Here is a 25,951-nt window from a genome sequence, read left to right on the forward strand (position 1 = left end):
TACCTCAGTACCAATCATTCGACTGATGTCTCCAAAAGAACGATCTGGATTCGCAGCTATAACTGATCGTCGGACTTCACTCGCAAATAAAATATAACCTGTTACAATTCGTTTACAGTTCTTCTGGAAGAAATGCAAATGTGTAAGACAAATAAAGCAAAAGCAAAATAATAATCCCAAGATAAACAGTGATGAAGTGAATTTTCAATTTTCCTTTTAAAGTGAAAAAAATATCCAGTGAGTATACATCTGGAAGATTGTTCCTCAAAGCATTCATATATATGTGCTATCATTTATTACACTGGTAACTTGAAAATCGTGTGACACCCAAGTATGCATGCCTCTTTCAAAATGGGATTACATGAAAGAGTTTTGTATATTTCAATGCAAAATTACTACATCTTACAATGCATACAACATTAACACTGTAAGCTATTAGAACACAAGAGCAAGGCAAATGTGAAGCATATTTCTGAATAAAATCAAAATTAAACAAAAAAGATAACCTAAGATCAGAGGTGACACTTATTAGGAAAATCCAGGAAGAAAAGGTCTAACCGTAGAACAATCAAAAAAGGAGAAACTGAATTTTCTGGACGTTATGCCAAAACTGATATTTGGAAAGAAAAGTGATTTGTCTCCTCCAGGAATCAAACCTGGGTCCCCTGGCATACTGGGCAAGTGCACTAACCAATACACCAGAGACACAAGTGTTAATAACAGACTAATAAGTGTTACAACACTAAAAACATTTGTGACAATATAAAATTTGCCTCTTGTGTGTGTGATGATAGCAGTGTGAAAAATCTGTAGTGGCGGATCATGCTTTCGGATAGAGCAATCCACAAGATCTGTTTCTAATACATGGAGGAACACAGAGGTTCTTTATAAAATAAATAGGATGCCCGAGATCTATAATCAACATTGAAAAAGGGTTGAGAATCACTGCTCTAGAGCATGACATAACAAACGTCAGTCTGATATATTATGTACGATAGTATGGTCACTCACAGAATTTTAGCTTTTCACACTCACATTGCACATGTATATGCATGGAATAAACATTTTAGTAAATGACTACATATTATAACATAAATTATGACATTAAAAAAAAAAAAAATGAAGGAACTGAAAACTGACCTTTTTTGTGCTAGGTGGAAGGGAAGAATTAGATTCATCTTTTATGGAGAGTGAAGTATTCATATCATTTGATTCTTCAGTATCAGTTTCTGTAGGTCGAGGCATCAGAGGAGAAAGCTCCTAAGTGAAAAGAAGAAAAATGATAATGAATACTTGAAGAATGAGAAACATTTTCTAAAAAAATTCCTGAAGAGAAACACCTTGAGGTGAAAAAGCATTAGCATAAAATTAGCACACATATCATATGATTGACTATGATGAATGATTTTTCAATGATGTCTTTTCTGGACAGAAAATGTAATTAATATGAGTAAAAAATTAATATAAGAAAGGTAATCTGATTTTTTTTGCATTATTCTGCTATCCCTATAAGGTAAATAATATGTCGAGCTCCGTTCAGTAATTGAACAATGGCACACGTAAATGATTCAAAGTATTTTTGGGAAAGAAATGTTTCTACACCATGCTAATTTTTAATTAAAATTACCTTAACATGTGTTATAAATAGATCACAAAAATGTTCATGTTTTTAATTCTAATGATATTTAACTAGCGATAAGATGAACTAATTGGAAAATATACTGTAATAGTTGAACAAATTACTATACTGTAACTGTGCATTTGTATATATGGTCTGGATAAACAAGGTGCTTTACTTTCTTCCAACACTGTGAACTGGTTTATAAGGTTTTCGCGGCCATCATTTGATAAAAATTGTTTTTTCGGGTTCGAACCCGAAAAAACAATTTTTATCACTGTGAACTGGTTTCAAATTCTCAAACCTTGATGGACTTCTAATGGCTGCAAGCTTTTGTTAAGCCATTGGCTGTGCATACCCATCTAATATTATTACAATTATTATGGCTTTAAAATAAAGGATTTCATTTATTTCAGAAAACACTAAAAATTATTTTTTTTCATCTTTAGAAAATCCAATCCTACAAAATAATTGCAAAAATAGTTTTTAAATAAGAGAAACCATTTCAAACATGCAAGTAGCCTACAGTTTCCAAATTATAATACAAAAGAATAGCTTAAAACCCCCAAAGCAGAATGTTTTGCACTGATCTGCAACAAGTCCTTATCTGACTAAAAATATTCCCATAATACTGTTTTCTACACTTTTTTCAAAATTCTTCCCAGGATTGTTCTGCAATGTATGTCACACTTTTCAGAATATTCTGCATTGAGGGCTTAGACCAGGGATGGCCAACCCATGGCATGTCATAGTATCAGGAAAGGCATATGAATGCTTTTCAAAAATTGTAGAAATTCTACTCCTTTTTTCAAAGAAATTCTATCCAATTTTTAAACAATCATTTTTTCATGAACAATGTTTTTGTAGGCTGCCAAAGCATATTTATTATGGTAAGTACTTTTAAAATAATAACTAAAGATGACTTTCTATTTAATGCATTCTGTAATGTTTTCCATCATTGGGCATATAAGAGAGGTACCCAAAAGTAACTGGAATAACCTTACAGTAAGCACAGCATCTGTAGTATGCGATTTTCTCACTAGGTAAGTGTAAATCACTCTTTCCGAGACAATGCACCAAGTGGTGTTGCATGGGAAGATTGTGGTGTTGCATAGGAAGATTGTGTTTGGCATCCATGAAATTTTTCATGGAAGTTGTTTAGTCTGTTCCTTGTTTTTTGATCATGGCAGACACTTCTGTGAACAGTACTGGGCTGTGAAGTTCTGCTTCCTGCTCGGGAAAAAAAGCAGCAGAAACTGTTGGGATGTTAGAAACAGCTTATGGGGATGCTGCTATGGGTAAAACTCACACCCATAACTAAGCAGAGGCAATCAAAGCACTGCCCTTGGCCCCCCACAAAAAATTTACACTCATTCTGCATAATAACCCTTTTCACCCCCTCAAAAAGAGGCACACATTTGTGAGAGACAGGTTTTTGCATCATATGGCAATGCTCCATCTCACGCATCCTTCATACTGTGGCAATTGTTATAAAAAAAAATGCATGACTCATGTGTCCCACACAGACTATTCACTTGATTGCAATAATCAAATTTATGACTCAAAAATAACAACAATTTAGAACTCAAAAGAATGACAAACTGAGCATTTTTATGAAAATAAGCAGACAGCTGAACAATATTTTGTAGGAATGTTAAAATTCTTAAAGTGACACTTGCATCGAAAATAATCTTCATCGCAGCACGGCTTAGGAAATGGTTGGCCACACCTGTGCCTTAGACTATTAACTTTAACAAATTGAAAGCAAAAAAAGAAAAAAAAGAGAGAGAGAAATGTTGTCCACATGCTCAGTTGCAATCAAAAATTAGATTAAAAACTAGTGAATATTTGCCATCATATCATTTGAATCTTCTACATAAGAAAATTTTAAATTTGAAGACCATGAAACAATTGGCTTATAAATCATACAAACAAGCTCTTGTATATGGTCTTTCCGCTGAATTATTATAACATGCATATATAAACCAAAATTTTACATAAATCATAGAAGTTTATATTTTTTAGAAGCAGTAAATCCTTGACCATCAGTATTTTCTATCAAACACTAATCAAACCTTTGGTTTTTGCTCTGAAAAGTTCTGCCCCCCCCCCTCTTTAATTTAATAAAAGACCTTTAAAAAATAATGGCACAAATAAATGATACACAACACAGAAAGCAATAAAGTTTTCTGCAGATGAGCCATTTCCTTTCACAGTAATGTTTTGATACTTAAATGTGCCTGTATGCATGTGATGATCCCACATTTTTCTATGCTGTCACACATATCATGTACTTTCAGTAGATACATTCACCTATAGCAATTTATTTCTAAGGTATAATTTTAAACTCTGAACATACTTTCATACAGTAAACAGATGTCTTATCAACCTGAGCCCCACTGCATCCCAATTTAATGTTTGTTCACTACAGTTCTTTTTTTTTATGGAATGATCACACTGTGTAAAATATCTAGTCAGTACATGAACAAATGTAAATTTCCTCTGCTGTATTAAAAATGTTCGGAAGCACATGGAAATATGATTTGAAGTGTAATTGTACAGTTAAAAAATCCTACTTTGAAATGTTAGCTATTTGGAATTTATAAGAATAGGAGATAACACAACTTATCTTTTTTTTCCATCTCTAATACGCAGTATTTTATCTTAATCCTAGTATATCTTAATCAAAATGGATCAGAAATATATATGTACATAAAGTTTTGATGCACACGGAAAAAAAATGAATCATTTAAAAAAAATCTAAGGCAAGTTTATTTACATACACTGGCAATGATCTACGAAGGTGTTTCTTCTTCTTAGCTCCTGTATAATTTTCTATCACAGATAACAAAAAAAAATCAACACTTCTGAAATTATGTCAGGATTTCTTCTTATCCAAATTTATTATCAGAAGCCAATGGAAAGCAATCACACAACAAAATGAACCTACACCAAAATAAGAAAATCAAGGGATCTATCCAATAAGCTTCAAAGGCTTCTCTTTCCTTCATACAGTGGATTTAACTACAAATGCATTCAGAAGTGTGAAAAAAAACCTAAGATACACAATGGATCCCTAGCAGAATACGGAATAAAAGAACTATTCACTGATGATTTATGCTTTGATTTGGGAAGCTGCAGACAATGAATCCATAAAAGAAATTTTTTTCAACATTTCATAAAAAAAACTCTGGGATATTAGGAAGTGTATAAAGAGAATTCAGAACCACAGACTCATTCCACCAGGAACTGCTGCAAAAATCAACCAAACAATCTGGAATGAAGAATTTGTATATTTTTATCAAATAAAGAATTTGGAAGTGTAATATAAATTTTAAGAGTTCAGAATTATATTGAAATAACTCACATAAAAATATTGTTCACAGAGAAAAAATCCAAACCAAACTTTGCTTGACATTGCCACTCATATCTAAGTCAAAACATTGATTGCATGAACTCAATTTTCAACCACTAAAACGCATCTGGAGAATGACAATTTGCAGAAATGATGATATAAAAAGTATGCAAGCACATAGATAGTGCTAAAGAATCTCCAGATGATAACAGCAGATCCAATTTTCTTCCCAGTTACAAAATACATCACATACCACTACTGGTTTGAGGACTAATTTTTGTACGTAATATCAAATTTTCCTAATTATCTTGCATAAAATAAATTTTTGCTGACATAAACCAATATTAACAAATGAAAAACAAACATAAAAAGAAAACACAAAGAAAGCTGATTAAAAAAACACAAGAAGTGAAAAGAACGAGTGCAACACAGACATGCTCACATGCACATTAAATTTAGATATATAAACATGCATTGTCTAAAAATGGATGGGAGGGAGGAATTCCTAAAGATCAAAGAATATTTATATTTACTTATAAAATACAGAAACCATAGCACTGGAAAACATCTTTGTATGTATTTTTTGTTTGTTTCTCTTATTTTGCTAGATTAGGTCAACCGTATAACTTTTTAAAGTTTTACTCTACATGCAACTAGATGAACTAAGGAACAAAGCAAAATTAAAAATAAGCAAAAAGTAAATAATTTACACTGAATAGTTCTTATTCAAAATAACTTCCTACTTCCAATATTTTCACTCATTTTTCTCCCAGCAATTATTTAAGTTTTTGTTGTGAAAAAAATATGAATAATTTTTGTCTATATCCAACACACATGAAAATCTCAACGTAACTGAAAATTACATCATATAAGAAAAACAATGGGTTTCTTTTCCACCGCAAACAGATATAGAACTTTGAAATAAAAACCAGAAGAGTATTAAAAAATCTTCTCATTATAATTCTCAAATGAAAATTTTAAAAAATGTCTCAGGAAAAGATTCAAAATATCTTTAAAGAAGCATTATGATAAAAATTGATTGTGAACGAAAATGGGAAGAACAATTCAGCATAGACTGTTTGAGAAAAAAAATAGACTGAAAATGGTACATATAGATAGAAATCATAAAATTATAAACAAAAAATAATTATTTAAAAATAAAATGTGTTCTCATTCTTTTTAACAGGATTTGAAGCATCTGAAATCTTTTGCTCAGAAATATTTGCAGGTATTCAAACACTGCTCGAGTGCATTGTCTTTTCTCGCTAATTATGTTTGACAACTATTCCCTTCTTTAAAATGTAAATTAAGGGAAAAAGAAAAGTACATAAAATGTGGAAAAAGAAACAAGACCGGTTTTAGTTTATCTGTGATAAAACCACCCCTGATTTTATATATGCAATTCCATTATTAATTCTCTGAATGAAAAATAAAATAAACAAAATAAAAGCTCCATTTGACAAGACTGCTGTGTTTTAGTTTAAGGAGGATACCTACTTCTCTTCTAACAGGGGAGTCAATGGAGGTGTGTCCAAAACCTTTGTTCTTGGTCAAACGGAGGAACTTTTGCATGTTTTCATTATGCTTTTTGCCCTCGCCATGTTTCGTCAAATCAGATTTTCCGCACTTTAGTGTCTGAGCACAAGCCAGACATCTGGCATAAAAGTCCTCGCCAGGAACTTTCGCCAGCCAGTCCTTAAACAGATCCATCTTCAACCATGCTTCCACGAATTTTTGTTTTCCACCAGGTGTTCTATCTTTAGGTAGCCAGGAAGCATTAGGTGTTAAGGATCCATCCAGATCACTGTCAATATCCATCTGTAGAGTAAGAGAAAAAAATAGACGAGCTCTGTCTTAGATGTTCGCTAGGGGTATCACGAACATAACGTACACAAAAAAAGCTCTACCCAAAAAAATCACCACCCTCTACTGGTGGCACACTACTTAATGTGAAAATCTGTTTCGGGGTATTCCAGTGATAAAATTCATGATAAAAAGTAATTAAATACAATGTTAATCGTCTATAACTACACATACACAACGCAAAACAAAGCAGTCTGATATGAATGATGTAACATCAAATATGCAATAGACATCTTAAAATTAAAAAAATGAATAAAAGAAACCTAATCCATAAGATACATGCAAAAGGATCATGCAATATTTAGCTAATAAGAAAGTAATTAACTTGTGCTGAAACAAAACTGAAGTGAAATCAACAGGAATTCATTTTAAATTAAAAAGAAGAAAATGCAGATAAGTGAAATACCAGCAAAAATTATTTTAGCAAAAATTGAAAAAAAAAATGTTGGTATACAAATGGTTATACTACACCTGAAACCAGAAAGAGTTGCCGAGAAAGAGCTCTACCATTTACTCCATAAGATAGTATACATTAAATTATGCAGTTTCAAAAACCTAAAATCCTCTATATGGGATAGAAATGATACCTACTCACATGCTCAAGCCTTCACTATTTCTTCATTGTCAATGCAGCTTCTTCTTGTGACACTTGCCAATAAATACAAAGGCAGCATAACAAAAGTTTTGTTTTGTTTTTTTCCACAGAGGCAAAATATCTCAACAACACGAAACCATCTCAGGAAAAAACACTTCAAATAAATGAATTTTTGCAACAAAATATTTTCCTTCTTTAACCTTTGTTAAAATATAAGTTCAATTAAAAGAAATAGATCATGAACTTAAGCTTTCAAAAATGAAGCTCTGCCTGCTTATCACAAATGTATTTTTTGCCACTTATGAAGCCGGAACCAAGACAGAATAGGATGATGGAATAGAAGCATCAGCTGAATATATTTGAACATTACTCAGTGTTGCTCAGTTTTATTATAAACTTATCTAGAAAAATATGGTACATTAAAGCAGCAGAGCAATATGTACATACATATATATATATATATAATGTTTAAATACATGATTCTATTGTGTGATCTATTTTGAATGTTTTTTCAATCTATAGGCCTACAATACAAATATGATTGCACTAACATGCATGTCTATTTTCATATAGGGCTGGGGATCTCTGGCGATATCTATCTCGTCATTTTTGTGTACAGATACATTTTAGCAATGTCTTGGTAAGACTATGCACTTTTTTTGGCTGGTGCACTCAGGGAAATAGCTCATCTAAATGAAAACATTGATTTCGCACAATTTATTCTTGATGACATTAAGTGAAAGGATTTTTGACAAACCAATTTATTAGATAAGCTATTTCATTAATCTCAGCATTTGTTATTTTGACTAACTGTAGTCTTAGTTTAAAAAAAAAACCCATAGCCCCATATTTAAACAAGGTCTTTGTTTCACTGGATAGCTATCATGATTTTCATTGCATTAGTCAATTAACAGTTAATAACAAGTAAATAAAAATGAAGACAAAACAAATTTCATACACAAAATTTTTTTACTGGAACTATGTAACTCCATTATATAGAGAGTGGACTACATTATTAAAGAAAATGTTCAAATAAATTCAATTAAAGCTATTAATCAAATAAAGCAGGAAAAAAAAGACAAGAGATATTGATTAATCGCATGCTTTGTTATTTCTCACAGAATGTAAGTTTCTAGTATTCAATGTAGATTTTGAAAAAAAAAAACTGCACTTTAAAATGATAATTGTCAGGATCTAACATCCTTTAAGAAATATAATCATGGAAACATCTTTTTCCTTGCTGTTTTTCTTTAGAGTTTCAATCCAGAAGAGACAGAATTCCAGAAAAATTGAGATATTAGTATAGTTTCAGGACAATAATAAGTTTCATGAAAAATTACTCATTTATATATATAAAAAACCTCATCATTCTAAAAATTTTAATATAGAGATTTAATTGTAGTTGAGAAACATATACACACAATAACAATATAAACATTTAGACACACAGATTCAAGGTCACCTTCACACATTTTTTTCTGATCATTTATTTTATCTGCACTGCTGTCATTTTATGCACATGAAAAGTAATTATGCAGAGAACTGGATTTTAAGGATTCTTAACAGCTCTTACTCTTGCAAAAAAATTGATGAGCTAGCCACTTTATGTATGAACTTCCTGTGGTAGCACATACACACAAATAATAAGCTATATTTTTATCTTGATACCATTTCGTTCTTCTACACGTATAAATGTGTCTCTATGTCAGGGAAGATTCTGACAAGGAAGACTGAGCTAGTGCAGAACTCCTGAAACTTCTGAATATCCTTTATCATAGGAAGTAGAACACTAATCAGACTTACACAGTAACATCTCAATCTAAAGTCTGTCATTTTCAATATCCCCTGTTTATACCATCAGTTTTCAAAAGTTCCTGAGGTATATTTAGTGATGCTGATAATGTAATTTTTTTCTGTCTGCAAGGAAGTGACATTTATACCGAAGCCTGACTGCAACATTCCAGAGATCTCTTTCATTGTGATTTATTATGAAATTATGGGGATTATTATGAAGTTATTTCAATTAAAACTTGAAATTGAAGTAACTGATCTTCAACTCCCTTACTAACAGTTAGATTGAAGGGAAAAATTATTCAGAAAGAAATGTGATACTTGAAAGATGAGAGGCTAATAAACAGGACATGAAGTGTCAGGACTACCACCGAACTGGTCCAATTAAGAATAAGCTCCCATTAGGTTGTGGGAGCCCCCCATGCCACAGAAAAACCTCAGCTACCCATGTAGCTATGCTATGTGAACCAAGTAACCATGAGCTTGCTTTAGTGTTTAAGGTTAAAAAAGTATTCTATTATAACAGCCATTTTCTTCAGACTATTACATACATATTCTAGTGCAGGGGTTCTCAACCGGTGCTCCATGTGCACCTCCCAGGGGCTCCGCGGCGACTCGAGGAAAATAATATAAATCAGTAAATTTGATAGATAAATAAACAAAAGAGGCCTACAGGTTCTCTGTCATAGCAATTATGTACAAAAAAGGGCTCCTGAAATCAAATAGGGCTCTGCCATAAAAATTATATACTGGATAGGGCTCCGCAAGTCAAAAAAGGTTGAAAACCGCTGTTCTAGTGTACTCATTATGTGGCAAGGCCTATTCAATATGTAATGATTCAAGAAATTAATGAAAGATGCAAAATAAGCAACTTGCATCACCAAAAAGGATAATGCCTCTTCAACCAGGGCTATACACAGCACTCAGATTTCCTTCAGAAGTTCAGTTTCACAGCAAATAAAAGAACTTTTTCAGAAATTAGAGCAAAAATAAAAATATATATATATGCATTAATTTGAATTGTCCTATTTTTCAATTCACTGAAAATAATCACTATTTCACTGAAAATAATTACTATTTCACTGAAAATAATCGCTTTTCCTCAATTGCCCGCTATCTTAATTGAAGAGTTATGTCAGCGAAATGGTAAATAAATGTTACAGAATTTTTAGGCAAATAACATTTAACTTATCACATTCATCAAAACCTGCAAACTTTAGAACCCCTTAGCAGGATTATTACCATGCGAGAATTCGAAATTTTAAGCTAAACATTAAATTAATATAGTGTGCTTATTTTTTTAAATATTATTTTTATGCACATAAGCGTTTTGCCCTCGATTTTGAAAAAAAAAAGCTTTCAGAGACAAAAGCACTAAAAGGAAAAGTGGAAAGAAGGCAGAGAGAAAAAAACATGCAAACACAGGTGCATTTAACAACATAGCTCATAAACATTTATATGCTTTACTTATATCAGTATTTAAAAAACAATAATAAAAAATAGAACACAAAAATGTGCACTGAACAAAATGCTAAAAATCAAGACTGTTGGAAAACATGAAACAATTTACTTACAGGCATGTACTGAAGAGGATGAATTTTATAATCAGGATATGAGGCTGCATTTACTTCAATCTGAAACAAATCAAATGAATTTTCATGCAAGAGAGAGAGAAAGGGAAGGAAAAAAAGCATGCCTAAAATCATAATGGAATATCATAGGATAAGATCATCATGCATCTAAAATTCTTTTAAAAAAATGTGGCAAATGGGGAAATACTGATGTGTCATGCCATGCTTTCTTATAATATTGGTGTGTGACAGATGGAAAGATCAGAGGAGAAATAAGCAAATAACAATAATAACTATCCTCAGTAGCAAAGATAAAAATACAAATTCAATAAAGATTTTGAATGGCATACCTTCTGAGGTGTTATGACCTTCCGGAAGAAGTAAAATTCATCTTCTGTCACAACAGGTGATAAACTGAATTTCTAAATCACATAAATTTAAAAATAAATGCATATAATGAGGGAAAAAATGTTAATGGTCAAAAAATAATTCAAAACTAGTAAATAGTAATTAATAGAGCCCAGAAGTTAAGGCAAAATGTCATAAATGGTTTTTTTTTGCCTATTTTTGAACATTTTTGTAAAAATGACTTTTTTTGAATTTTTCCTGCAATAAATGCCTATTTCCACATTGTTTCAAGTTTATGCGTAATTTTCAGATGCCAAATTTCATAAAACTTGGATATTTCAAACATTGAGAACAAAAGAATTGCTCTTTTTTAAAAGTGTCCAACTCTTAGTCTATTAATTATCATTAGAAAGGAGCCTAAGAGATAGGAAAATTGTTTTTGTTGCCATAAATTAACTTTACTTCGACCAGTTGGTGTGGCGGGTGGGGGTGGGGGGTTAGCAGGCTATAGCCCAGGGCGGCAAATTCCGGGAATGAGTGGCCAAGAAAATTAGTGAAATAGAGGAAGGGCAGAAAAATTTACATAACCCTCAATAAGTCTGCTTCTTCCCAGAGCGAGGAATCAGGTCAGTCAGTGATCTAGAGCGTGTGCAAGTATGTGAATGACCAAGAGCGTGTGCAAGTATGTGAATGACCAAGAGCATGAGTAAACATGTAAATGATCGAAAGAGTGGGCCAAGAGCATGTGCAAGTATGTGAGTAATCAAAAACAGATATGAGTGATGACAGAAACTGTATGCATGCACATGAGTGACCAAACCAGTATACAAGTATGTGAATGACTAAAACAGACTTAGAAACACAGGTGCACTTGCAGGAGTGGAGGTGGGAGGCTAGCACAGGGTGGCAAATCCAAGGAAAGAATTGTCAAGAAAATTAGACTAGAATGGGAGAAAGGCGACAAAATTCATGTAGCCCCCCAGGCAGCAAAACTATAAATATGTCTAATGCTGTTAGATGCGAATGTTTTTGTTTCAGATGAACGCAGCCAGTTTGAGAAAATTTAGAAGTTTCTTTCTGCACATGCTTCACATAGCATGTCTTGCTCATGCATTGGACTTTAATTTAGAACCAGACACACACTGCTCCCCATCTGATGGATATAGTGTTTTGAAGGGTGATGTCTACAGATATCAGAGCATTCCTGAAGGGTGAACATGCATGGAGATCCAATCAACATTTGTTTCCCCACACACTGGACTGTATTCTATATGTATAACTGACTGATGACTGTCCCAAGAAATTAGCAGTTATTACCATGGCTCTCACGAGGCTAAATAAGAGCAAACTGAGCCCGGGATTCGAAGCACATTTTGCTTTTTTATGCCCTAAATGCACTGCAAATAACCATGGCAAGCTATTTTACATGCATGTTTAATATTCGATAAATTTGAACACAGTCCCCCCTCCCCAAGGGCATGGTCAGGACCATGCACTTAAAGGAGTCCTGCATAAGTGATAATATATAAAAAAAAGTTTTTTTACAACAATGAAACAAGGTTTTCAATAAAGTGTTTCCAATTGTAAAATGAAAAATTTTAAATACTTTACTTAATACCTTAGCTTTTCGTCATTTTTCCATTCTTCCATAAATTATAAATGCCTATTTAATGTATAGTGCCTATTTCACCCATTTTTAATGCCTAAACTTCCAAGCTCTAGTAATTAATAACTGAGCCTGAAATCTTTTTTTTTTCATTTACAAATTTAAATCCATGTTAAAGAAGCAAAATTATCATGTGCAAACTCCAATATGGATCTATAATTTTTTTTCAACCTCTCAAGAATTGATGTAAACAAAAGTTCTCTATATGGGGAAAAAATGTAATCCCTGATTTAACAGAGGAAATAGCTTACCTCCTAGATTGTGAATTCTAACACAATTGACACATTTAAAAAGAAATATGATGCACATATTGGAATAAATCAAGAAACTATCCATACTTACATGAGACAACCATAATTTTTTATGGGCAGTATATTTATATTTTATCATATTAGTTTTTCATTCCTCTTACTGGGTTGCTGTGTTTTTGATATAGTTTAGATATATATTTTCTATGGGTATCTTCTTTTTCAGCCACCTCGTTGGGAATTTCGTCTGTTGTGGCATTTGTAATAACATTATTGGGATTAAGCTATTAAGACAATTATCTAAAGTTGTAAGAACAAATTGATGTCTTCCTCTCAATACCAAACCATCTTGGAGAACTAATGCCCATTCATATTAAAAAATGATTCATATCTGATATTTGAGGTACATGCCTGATACAAAACAGTTCATACTCTAATTTTGACTATATTACCCCAATTTTAATATTTTAAAAAAGGAATTAAAGCTGCTGTATTTTCCTGCATATAATCTGCAGTACCATATATCCTTGCACTATATCTGGAGAAAAATGCCCTCCTATATTCCTCAAGACTGTATAATCCACTTGGGAATTTTGCTGATTTGATGGATTAAATTCCTCATATTGATATTTAATCCACAAATGAAATGTTGTGACTTAAATGAAATAGTTTATTAGCCTATATAAAATAGATACACTATTGACCTATTCAAATAAATTTATGCAAAACAAGACATCATCAAATCTTGAGGTTAGCATTCTGGTAGTGATCTGCATCGCTACCAGAATAAAGGAAATTTTTGGTGAAAAAAAACACTTATATGGGAATTTCTATCACAGAACATTTTCAGTCAGCTGATGGTTCGTTAGCAAAATATTCTACTTTGGGACCCACTGTTGAAATCCTAAGAAACAGAAGGGGGTTTTGATTCTTTTTTTTTTAGAAAAATATTCTATTCTTTGACATGCCCCAATACATAAGAGTGTCACCTGTTTTTGTTTTGTTTGTTTTTTAAATTATTTTTTTGTGGATTAAGTTCAGAGATATTTGTTTTTATCCCAAAACTATCAGAAAACATTGCAAACAATATCTAGAAGTCCATACAATTCACACCAAGAAATTTAATTTTAAAAAAAGTTATTTTTAAAAAGTCTATTATATATATATTTTTAACAATAACATATTTATATCTATAATTTACCTTCAATCCTTTAGGTAACCTTCTGATTTGTCTTTCTGCTTCCATGTATCGGGACTCACAAATATAAACATCCTGTTCAGGTATTTCAGTGGGCCGTTCTATGAAAAAAAATAAATGCATATTTTTGTAAAATGATTAAAACTATGAAAACCATCTCTGCTAACCTATTTACATTATTAGACAAAATGAAGCTGTGCAATAATTTCTGTCGTATAAATCAAAAGATGAGCTTGCATTGCAATACTTATGCCCTCTAGACTTATGATTGTAGTTGTAATCTCTAGCTCATCTCTATATTTATATGCGTGTTGGTCTAATTTCACCTGAAAGAAAGGGCTGATATGTGTTTTTATGTACGTCTTGTAGCCCGTGTTCACTCATTGCATCTTAATTTGCAAAACACAATGTGGAAATTTTACAATGGCTCCAGTAACTATCATGGGTGAGGACAGATATTATTATGATGGTGAAGAACAATTGAGAAATCTCACGGAAAGTGTCTCAAGCAGTGATAGTGAATGTAATGATTTTTCTCGGGAAAAAAAAGTTGCAAAGAAATGTGCTTCCTATTTCTGGAAGGGTAAAAGAATTGAAAGTGGGCAGTGGGAGAAGATGTGATGCTGTTCTTTATTTATAAGATTGGTTTGGTCCATTACAAACAAACATACATGAACATCTCAATTCTAGTGAGGATACACTTTCACTGATGAGTATGCAAAATTTCAGAAATCAATTTACACTGATATATTTCATGCTTTTTAAAGTAATTGATGCTTTCTGCTGGAAATTTAAATCCAATTTCTTTAACAGCTAACAAGGAATTCAATTGATATTGGTTGAAACAATATGATGCCAACTCTTAAATCTGAAATGGAATCACAAAATTTTAACAGTAAATTAGCCCTATAACATTAAAATCTAAAGAGCAAAACACTTTTTCCATTGTAAAAGTATTGTTTATTTTAACCAGCTGTAACTTAGGAAACTGATCTGATGTATGCTGTTAGGGTTAAGAAGCACAGAATTTTTAAAGAATTATCTATGCACATTCATATTTTTTATTGTAGGGAGAAAAACTTCAAAGCAATTTCATTCATTAAGTTTTGTAACCACATTTCTCAGAAATAAAGTGAAATTATTAAGTGGGGATAAATCCAATACCTTCTAGTATGTTAAAACTTACTTGTAACATAATCCTTGTAGTCTAATACTGTGCAGTGCCCAATGATGCTCAGTAATGGATTGGTGTCCTCGATAGAACTGAGAAAAACTTCTTGCCTGAAAAACAGGCGAGTTGGGGCGTGCTGAACTTCCTGGGGCGTTACAAACCATGGTCCATGGAAAAATGCTCTTCCACTAAAATAGAAATGTAAAAAACAATATTTTTGTTAAGAAAAACAGTTAAAAATACATGTTGAAAAATTTTTTAAAAATTACAAATGACCATTATTTACCGAGATAATGATGATGCTGGTAATTTGATGTAGCCATGTAAAATAATGTACATTTAAATCATTAAACATTATATCTTGATTATGGCCTCTCTTCTCACGAATTATTTTGCAAGCTGGGATATATAGAGTGCTTCTTGCAACCATTGGTCATTTTTTCACCACGAATCCGATAGGAAATGAATAGATATAGATGTGCATTTTTGTTTTCCACTTATTGACTGTTTTTCAATACTGCATTAACAATCTTTCATATTGCTTTAAAATCTGGTTTACATCAAGGAAAGATTAAATTTTTTCAGTTTGTATCACATATGCATGGTGTCTATAAGAAGGATGAAAGTGCCACTCATTTATTTTCTAGCAGCAAACTTTCATTTTTGGAGCAGAAATTTAAAAAAAAATGGAACAAGTCTAAAAATGGACTGCATCTGAGGGGTAATTTCAAGAGTTAATAATAAAAGGGGTAATTTTTCCCTAAAATGCTGAAAATGTTGCCAAAAATATTTAAAACAGATAATTTTTAATAAATTTCCTGTTAAAAGTCAATTTAAATTTTTTTCTGAAGTATCTCTGTTGCTGCTAAAGCATACATTACTGAAATGATAATCAATTATTTGACTTTTATACACATGCATACTGAAAGCAAGAATTTTTTGCTGCTTGAACACAAAAATCTTATTCACTCTCCTATAGCAAAAAATATAGAATACAATGAGGGTTCCAAAGAAAAAAATGTGAATGTGTATCTCTGCTAATGCTGGGGTAACTCATGGACTCACAAAATTTTTGTGTCCTTTTCCTAAATTCACGATATTTGACGTGCTACAGCGCATTAATGACATATCTGCATACCTCAAACCAGAACTGCCGCTAGTGAGCAGGGATTTGGTACCTTGGCGCACCATGTAGCAAGAGAAACACTTTGCCGCAGCTCTTGCATCCCTGCTATAATTATAGCTGCCATATTCTGAGCTATCTACAGCCTAGCCGATTCTAATTCTGAGCTACCTATCAGAAAGCTACAAAACTTTGAAAACTTCTTAATGAAAGGACAGAAAAGAAATAGAGAAGCAAGAGAAAAAAGGCAGTTCTGAAAAATCCCCATATAATGAAATCCCTTAGTCGATGCAAAAATTTGTAATGGAGAAATTACATTTTTGATATACGCGCTTAGTCAGCACAAAAAACCTGGTAAAATATTGTTATGTATAGGCTCTACTGTATTTGAAGCTCTTGGCAAAACTAAATATTTCAATTTAATTACTTTAGTAACTGGTCTTACTTCTGATCTATCCACATCCTGTCAATACGTCCAATGAGTTTCTTATTGTTTTCAGTTCTGACATAACAGCAATCACCTAAAATAAATTGTTTTGAGGGAAAGAAAAATGTTCAAATCATTTTAAAGTTAACCATGTAACGAAAAATAATTACTATTAAGTTTCTCAAACAAAGCATTGCATGTGTTATCAATGTTATTTTGTGAGATTAACACAAGCACTGGGTAAGTGTACATTTTTACATTTTCACAATAAAATTTGATTTTCACGTAATGAGCATGTATTATTTTGTCACTGAATCAAAATGTTTAAGAAAGAATCTTTTGAACTTTTTATTCATCTTGTTCTCACACACAGCATTATTATTTTGCTTTTTTAGTAGTTTAATTTTCTTTTTTCTTTCATTTACTCTTCTTTTTTAAGAGAATCAAGAAAGACCAAAATTCATTTATACATACCAAGCCTGTATGCTCCAGATGGAATAGTATACTGCTCATAATATGTTGCTCCTTCATCTGGACTCGGGTCTTCACAGACTACATTCTGTGAGAAAAACAAATTTGTTTCATCACTTCCACAATATTGTACATTTTTAAAAAATAAATCCTATTAATAAAACACATTAGTCTTTTGCTAGGGTGGAAAAGTTTGAGCTGTCTGGCCATAGTGAACGAAAAATAGCTCACTCTACATTTTGTTTGCATGAATAAAAAACATTTTTTAATCACTTTCCCCCCTTTTTTCCCCACTTTCAGAATGGATGGATGTGTGAGACTAACTCACAATTTTTATGAACCAATCACAGATCTCTTTTGGGCGAACTTTTAAAAAATTTATATTTTTTTTTCTAATTTTATCTTATATTTTCCTTAATGCAATTTTGTTTCTTGATAGCAAAAAAAATGCTTCATAAAATGTCTATATAAAAGCCTTTAGACTCCAATTCAGCAACCACATTTAGAAAATTTTAGGGGTCAGTATCCATTTCCTAGTCGCCATGACGACCTGGCACCTGGGATTTGTCCAGCCTTGGCCTATAGAAGAACAATTAAAAAAAATCTATTTATTTTGAGTCTGCATTTGGGTTTAGTTACCTAAGTACAAAGAATTCTAATGAAAGATGAAATTCGAGCAACTACGTAAACCATCAAAGATAGGTGTATACATCTCAATAATTAATTTTGAGAAGAAAACAAATGGATGAAATTTTGAACGAACAAAAATAAATAAATCCCTTGATGCTTAAACCTAGAGAAAGAATGAGATAACAAACTTAAGGGTGGGTGGTTTTATGAACTATGAGGCACTTTGCCACCAGAAGTATATTACAAAAACCAGTTTTAGTTCTATAGATAACCACTAGTAAAAAAAAATATCAAAGAAATTATTGGAAATTTTCTTTTTTTATACAGAACAAAAGTAGAAATATTATATCTTACAGGCCTGGGCTTGTCAAGAACTCCTAGATCAACTTCATCAGAATCCTCTTCCTTTGGTTTCTCAAACCCATTCTTGAAGACTGATGGTACACGAACAGGATCTACCGCTTCTTCCCGCAACACAATATGAACATGGTCATTGGGAGTGCAATTCCAAATCTAATGGAAGAAAAGAGAAACAAAATCAGCAATCAACCAACAATCCCAAAAAACACTGCAGTTTAAAAAATAATAATAAAGCAATTCACTGGAGAAAAAGAATAAATTTAAAACCTTAATTTGTCAAAATGTTATGCAAACTAAAGATTCATTTCAAATAAAATTAACTAAATTATCCAGCACACAAACTGATCAGAATCTTACCTTAATTTTCTTGAAAGCTTTTGCTTTCGCAGAGTAACGAGATTCACACACATAGACATCTTTGAATTCAAACTCCTTGATGATTATAAAAGAAAAACGTTGCTTCAAATTCAAACAGAAATGAATAAAATAAAAAAACAATATTTTGTGAATAATTAAAATCAACAGAGGGCATAATCTGTATTTTTTCAGCTACAGGAAATTACTTTTTTTAATTTAAAATAAATATTCAGAAAAAGGATGTCAAAGATCAGAAATTATGAGCACAATGGTAGCTGCAGGACAATACATCCCCTTTTTATTATTGCTAGCATTCTTTTTTGTTGTGTTTCACTTAATTTTAAAAAAAAATGAAGTTGGCACTGGAAAGCTATGTTCTAACACATTGTTCAAAAAGGGAGACTTCCAAAAAATAAATTAATCGGGGAAAAAGTATCATAAAAATAATATCTGGATCATCAAATTTTAATAATTAAATCAAAGAAATTTTAAATGATATATTTATTTGCAAAAAAGCAAGCTCCCTTTTAGAAGTTAGAATTTTCAAGTACTAAAAATTATGGTATAAGGGTAGGTGAAACTCAATAAAACTTAATCAAATCTTGACTGCAATCACTATTAGTTGTATAATTGAACTTAATCGGAATTAGTTGTGAATTTCATGAGAATTGAAATACTAATTTATATTAAATATAAAATATGTATCAGCATAGAAGTTTCAAGAAAAGGAAGAAAAGGCACAGAAGCGTAAAGAAATACCTCAGGCCGGAATTTAAAGTAGTCCTTTACAAACATAATGTAGCACTTCCCAATGACTTGATTCAAAGGTGTGCTGTTATAATTGTCACTTTTAAAAACCTCCTGCAAAGATAATTCCATAATAATCAAGATAACTGAAAATTCACAAAATGAATTGCTATACTTTTGCTACACTTTTAATTGAAAATTTAAAATAAAATTCGGAAATTCATTTAAAAATATAATGAATCAAAGCAAGGTTTATGAATAAAGCAAAGCAATGTAAATGCTATTGAATGTAAAATATACTTGCTAGTGTATAATAAGGTTTATCCTTACCTTCTCCAAAAATTTTCTTGTAGCTAGATGAAATGTTTCATTCGGGCGATAGAACCAGCATCCATAAAGCCAATGTTCACCCTGATTATCTCTCCATAGTTTCTCTATATGAATTATGTGAGGATCCATACCTTTCTCCCTGTGAATTTTATAGTATTGATTTAATTATGAAACATTCACAACTCGTGAAGCTCACAAAAATAATAATTAAGCGAGGAGGTTACACATCCTCGAACAAAATTTTCCCTTAAAAAATAAGGCTTATAAAATTAATGAAATTGTCTCTAATTTTAATCAAAAAACAAGTTTTAAATTTATAAAAATACCTTTTGAGCAATTAATAGATGAGAGTACCAACATCTTTGTCACTCAAAATGAAAAAATATATGTAGGGCGATTACTTAATTCCCCCTTGCTACATTTTACTGGCGAATTATTGATCCTAGAGGAACTTCTAAATAGAAAAATTATCCAAGTAATGTGCAGTACTCAGATATTCAGTAGTACACAGATCTGCCATTCATGTTGCAAAGGGTTATATAGTTTTATTAAAATAAAAAACTTAATCACCCGTATAAACTTCTGTATGGGCACCCCTGTCCTCAAAAACACAATTAGAAAGTTGTTGCCCTGTCTCTCTTGAGGACAACAAAAACCTTCCATGTGTCTAAGTACAATATTCGCAGACTTCACAGCAGAATGTTTAGCACTGTTCTGCGACGAGCCCTCGGCTGACTGGAAATGTTCTGCAATAAAAATCCCCATACATGTAATAGTGCTTTTTTGCACTTTTTCTTAAAATTCTTCCGAATTGTTCTGCAGTAGCGCTAATTTTTCTGCGACATACGTCGCAGATTTTGGCACATTCTGCTTTGGGGTTCGCAGAGATATTTGAATTCAAAAAATCTGAGAAAAGTTGGGGAAAAACAGCATAAACTAATGGATAAAGCTTCTTTCCCTGATGATTAATGCTATTTTTCACCCAACTTCCTTTCAATTTTTGAAAATTCAAATATCTTTGTGAATACTGCACTTGGAAAAGTGGAAGTTTTTTTATTGATCTCAGGAGAGACAGGGCAACAACTTTCTAATTGAGTTTTTGAAGACAGAGTTGTACGCATAGAAAGTTAATTTTTTTTATTTCACTAGCTATACAAACTCTTGAGACGTGAATGATGTTTGACATCTAAGTTCTACAGATTTTTTTGGAAGCATGCGTCTAGGTTCAACTCTCGCCAACAGTTCACCAGTAAAATTTAGTAAAGCGAATTAAGTAATTACTCTGTAATAGTTCAATTTTTTCAATTATTTCACTTTGAAACATGGTAGCAATTTTTCATGTATATTTTATGTAATTTTATTCTGGCCTATCAGGACACCAGAAACTAGCTCATGTTCATCAAGAACAAATTTGCATTAAACTATCGTACTGCTTACAATTTGTTTACAGTAATACTGACTAAATGCATATTTATCTGTGAAAAACTGTTCTTTCAAAAGCATTTCTTTTGATTATCCTAATTTAAAATCATTCCCCATAAATAAATGCTAGACAATTTTTTTAATAAAATTCTACAGATATTTAATCATTTTTACTTTTGATGAAAAAAAAGATGTCTTTTACTCACAAACTATAGCTGAAGTGTGAAATGTATTAGTGTGCTTTTATAAAAATCTGATATGAATTTTGTTATATTATGAATAAAGTTATATTATAAAGCAAAATTTAGTATGCCTAAATACAAAAAAAAGGTAAACATATCATATATACATATATAACACACCTTGGCTCAATGTATACAAAATCACCAACATAATATGTCTGCGCTTGAAAAGTTGCACTTTCTGAGCTCGACATTTCATCTTTACTCTTCTCCTCCTAGCATACGAAATTGCCAAATTATTATGCATTACACAAAAGAAATGTGTGAATATTAAAAAAAAATTACCATATAAAATTAGTTTTTGGCAGGATATAAAAACTAACCTTTTCCACTTTCGGTTCTAACTCAGCTTCCTGTTGCTCTTTTGGAAGCTTTTGAGCCTTGAGAGTTTCAACACTGGCTTGTAGATCTGCTTCGGTATATTGCAAGGCTGGAGATTGTAATATCTCTCCATTTTTGCATAACTCATCACGCACTTTAATGAAGAATGACTGCAGCTCAACAGAATCTTCAAAAACTTGGGAATCTGTGCGACTCATGTTGCGAACATGCTCAAATACCTCAAACATATCATCTTGGAAACGATCCAAACGCTTGTATCTTCCCTAAAACAGGTGCATAAAATTATGTTATATATTTAAAACACTGTTTACATCAAAAATAACCAAAATCTGATTATTTTTCATACTCTAGAAATAAATATTTTAAAACTGCAAAATCATTAAATCGGATTACTATGAATGAATATTCAATTCTTCAAGTTTTAAATGTGAACATCATTTTTAAATTGACTCTGGAATTAAAAGAAAAAAAACAGATGTAAATAAATTTCAACCTCTATAAGTGCATGTACATGGACCCATTACATTAAATACTTGTTTTTTGTTTTTGTTTTTTTTCTCCTGGCATCAAGTACATCTTGCTATATGAAACAAAGTATTAGATGAATCTCTCATACAAAAGCAAATTTCAGTTTAGTTCAAATTTCAGTTTCCAATCATAGTTCACTTTCACAACAACATCAATATAAATATGTTGATGAGAAATATAATTATACTAACCCTATCAAGATTCCTTTTTATCAGATCCAGGTTTATAGGCTTCCTATAAATGAATGAATAGAAAGATAAGGTAAATTTTATTCATTTAATCCAAATACAGATCCAAAACATTTTGGGGCTAAGCTGGCTTGTGAGCCCTTATACTTCCAGCACAAGAAAATGGTAAATAAAGAAACATCACATCAAAAAATTACAATGGCTTTAAACTTTGCAGACAAGAACATTTTAATATTGCATATTTTCTTACTAATACAAGAATATAATATGACAGCAGTACACCACTGCCATTGTTGGTGGCATCTCTCACCATTATACCAATTCACTGTGGACAAGTAAAAAATTATTTTATAAAAATTGCCACAATATGAGCTTTTTTTATAAAACCCTTAATCCCCACAAAATATAACTTGCGGCCAACAAGGATACCTCACATCAATCATAGAATACTAGCAAATGAAAATAACAAATTCAAATAAAACCACAGTTATAATGAACAAAGTATGTAACTAATCAGAATATAAAAAAGTTGAAACAATGCATATGAATTTGAAGCACGATAAGACATAGAAAAATTAAAATTTTAATGGGAAAAAAATTATACCACATACTTTTCGGGATCTGTTGGTGGTGTATCTGCTTCATAAAACTCTATCAATGAATCACTAAAACATCTACCTTCCTCATCCTGCATGGACACAAACAAATAATAATTTAGTAGTTTTTACCAGTATAGATATATATAATATGCCACACAGATTAACATCTCACCTAAGACTATTTTATTATTTGACAATTAAAATAAGTGATATCAATGAATGGGGAATTGATTATACCTGGTGATTGTAAGTAGAAATGAACAAATTGGTAAGGAGTTCTTGAATCAATAAACGCACATCAGGTATGCCATCATTAGAATCTTCACTTAATTCCACCTTTGTTTGTAAGGTATATCTTTGAAGAGTTAAAGCATCCTAGAGAGAAATATAAAAAAATTTATAATTTCATTATTGAACTTTATCAAACTTGTTCATCATCTCATAAAAAATTTTCAAAATGTCACGTATGTGTGGAAAATGGACATGAATGGCAAATCACTTTATATATCTGTGAATCAGGCTCATTGTATTTGCAAGCATTATCAAACATCAACACAAAGTCTGTCAGCATGTCTTCCAAACTCTCATACTGTGTGGATTTCAGCTTGTTGCCAATTTTGTCCAGATCTATGGGTCTCTTGATGACTTCATAATAATCCGGATAATCCTATAGACATGAAATACATAATTCATTGGTTGCATAAAGAATTCACACAGCTTCATCATAAGGTTAGTAAAGTTTTTGGTCTGAATTTCAAATGAAACTTATTGTTAAACAACAGGGTTCCTACTCTTTGAAAATATAAAAATTTAAGGACTATTCAAGCACTTTTTCAAGATCCAAGGACATATCATGGTCGATAAAAATTATGATTTCTTGAAAAAAATGTAATTGGTTTTTCTCTATTTATAGTCAACATTTGCTCACTTTTAATTTTGAGTTTGAAATGCCAATTTGCTAAAGATATATAATTTTATAACAATTATGTAGTTCTCAATTCAACTTGTACAGTTATATTTATGTCAAGTTCTAAAGGTCTTGCTTCAAAAAAAAATAACCTGTATAGTTTAGTAAACAAATCACATTTAAGCAGAAATAATTTTATGTTTGAAACATTATTGAAATTCGCCTTTAATAAAAACAGTCATAAAGCATTTAGTCAGATATGTAGGGTGACCATGTGACCCATATTTCCTGGGGTATTTCTGTATTTTCATGTAATTTTGGACATCCCCCTTTTTCATAAAAATGTCCTGTAATTTTCTGTATTTTTAGCACACAAAGCCCATCTGAATTTTTACTCTTTACTAAAATTATAAAAATTATTTCCCCAATCCTATAAATTTTATTATGATAATTATGACTGCAACTCTTACTTTTCGGCATTATTGGTGACAACTAGCAATTTTCTCACATTTTCATCGAGGAAATATGGTCAGACTACATGTTTGTTAATTCAGTAGTTTAACATATTTTGAAGCAATATCTTAGCAGCACAGTGTTTTGCTATCAGATTTTAGGAAATATCTTTTTAATCAAAGAGACATTATTCAAAAGATAGGTGGTGGGGACGAAAATTGATGGAAGAAATTCACACAGTTTTTTCAAGCACTTATAAGCACTTGAAAATTATTACTTTTTCAAAGGCTGCGATGATTTTTTAAGGATTTTTAAAGATTTAAAAAAGAACCTTTTTTTCAAGGACTGGATGAACCCTGAACAATACTCAATAAAATTATCTTCATTTATTTCATCAATAATTCTAGCTGGATAAGTCCTAAATAAATTTAGGTGCCAGCCAAATTTATATAAGAGCTTAGCATAATGAAATAAAATTTAATTTATCTTGCCAATATATTTAATTAATCTCCTGGCCCTCAGCTATGGTACAATAATGCTAACTTATCACCAGACCATAATTAAGTACATAAAAATAAAAAATAGACCTTATGTAAATTGTTTCATTGCTTGACACCTGTCATGTGTTATGCCATAATAATTACAATCAGATCTTGGTACTCTTGAGCATGATGTTAAAACTGACATTATACAAAGGTCTAACTGTAGTAATACACTGATTAAACAAGGGTTAGGGATTCACAAGTTTTATTGAATTGATCAAGTGAAAATTTGTTAAAAAGCTCTCATTTTATTGATTTTTGAAAATAAAAGTACACTAATATGTGGCATGCTGTTTCACTTTTTTCCATAAGCAGAAATGCTCAAATTTAAGGAAAAACATACTGTTTTGGATGGTAGTTTGTTGAATATGAGCGAAAGCTTTCTTCCTTTATTGTCTGTATAGTCTTTGACGGATTCATAAAAGCTGCGTAACTTTTGCTTTATACTGTAGTAAGAGCTGTTGGATTTTTGCCTGAAAAATTAAAAAGTATTTATACCTCAATTAATTACCAAAAATATCAAACTACCATATTTCTTCACACATTATTTGAAACAGATTAAAATCTACTGCTCTAATACAGTTCATTATCTGCCAGATACATAAAGATGTAAATAAAAAATGAAGATGAATCATTAATATAGCTTGTAATCTGATCTAAATAAAACCAAGTCTGATGCTGAACCTGGACTATACAGGATAAATGTAATGTTTAGATATAAAAATGCCAATAGAAAAACTAAAAATTTGAAAATTGACAACAATATTTATCATGCTATTAATGTCTGGTTCTCTATGTACAAAAAAATAAATTTGATTTCACTTATGAAAGCTTCATCATTAGTGCAAGTGTGTGAAAT

The 25,951-nt window shown here is 31.4% G+C and overlaps 1 protein-coding gene across 7 annotated transcripts in view; it reads right to left on the reverse strand.

Moving 5' to 3' along the window:
• Positions 1-25,951, reverse strand: part of polybromo (protein) — a 55,578-nt gene that overhangs the window by 10,413 nt on the left and 19,214 nt on the right. For 3 of the 7 annotated variants that reach the window (XM_089240334.1, XM_089240330.1, XM_089240332.1), the window contains 20 exons: positions 25,436-25,565; positions 23,690-23,857; positions 23,428-23,565; positions 23,203-23,279; positions 22,595-22,637; positions 21,857-22,138; positions 21,654-21,748; positions 19,870-20,008; positions 19,552-19,653; positions 18,793-18,867; positions 18,430-18,588; positions 17,449-17,533; positions 16,993-17,068; positions 15,440-15,612; positions 14,257-14,354; positions 11,144-11,215; positions 10,797-10,856; positions 6,471-6,791; positions 1,141-1,260; positions 4-123 (listed from right to left, as the gene is read on the reverse strand). In XM_089240334.1, the coding sequence (XP_089096460.1) occupies positions 4-123; positions 1,141-1,260; positions 6,471-6,791; positions 10,797-10,856; positions 11,144-11,215; positions 14,257-14,354; positions 15,440-15,612; positions 16,993-17,068; positions 17,449-17,533; positions 18,430-18,588; positions 18,793-18,867; positions 19,552-19,653; positions 19,870-20,008; positions 21,654-21,748; positions 21,857-22,138; positions 22,595-22,637; positions 23,203-23,279; positions 23,428-23,565; positions 23,690-23,857; positions 25,436-25,565 (2,533 nt within the window). The remainder of the gene's footprint in view (positions 1-3; positions 124-1,140; positions 1,261-6,470; positions 6,792-10,796; positions 10,857-11,143; positions 11,216-14,256; positions 14,355-15,439; positions 15,613-16,992; positions 17,069-17,448; positions 17,534-18,429; positions 18,589-18,792; positions 18,868-19,551; positions 19,654-19,869; positions 20,009-21,653; positions 21,749-21,856; positions 22,139-22,594; positions 22,638-23,202; positions 23,280-23,427; positions 23,566-23,689; positions 23,858-25,435; positions 25,566-25,951) is intronic. The other 4 variants (XM_089240331.1, XM_089240333.1, XM_089240335.1 and 1 more) reach the window with 4 other exon arrangements.

The sequence above is a fragment of the Pholcus phalangioides genome, unplaced genomic scaffold (genome assembly GCF_987345545.1).
Source record: "Pholcus phalangioides strain wild (caught in Gottingen) unplaced genomic scaffold, Ppha-v1.0 ptg000012l_1, whole genome shotgun sequence".
NCBI classification, from domain to species: domain Eukaryota; kingdom Metazoa; phylum Arthropoda; class Arachnida; order Araneae; family Pholcidae; genus Pholcus; species Pholcus phalangioides.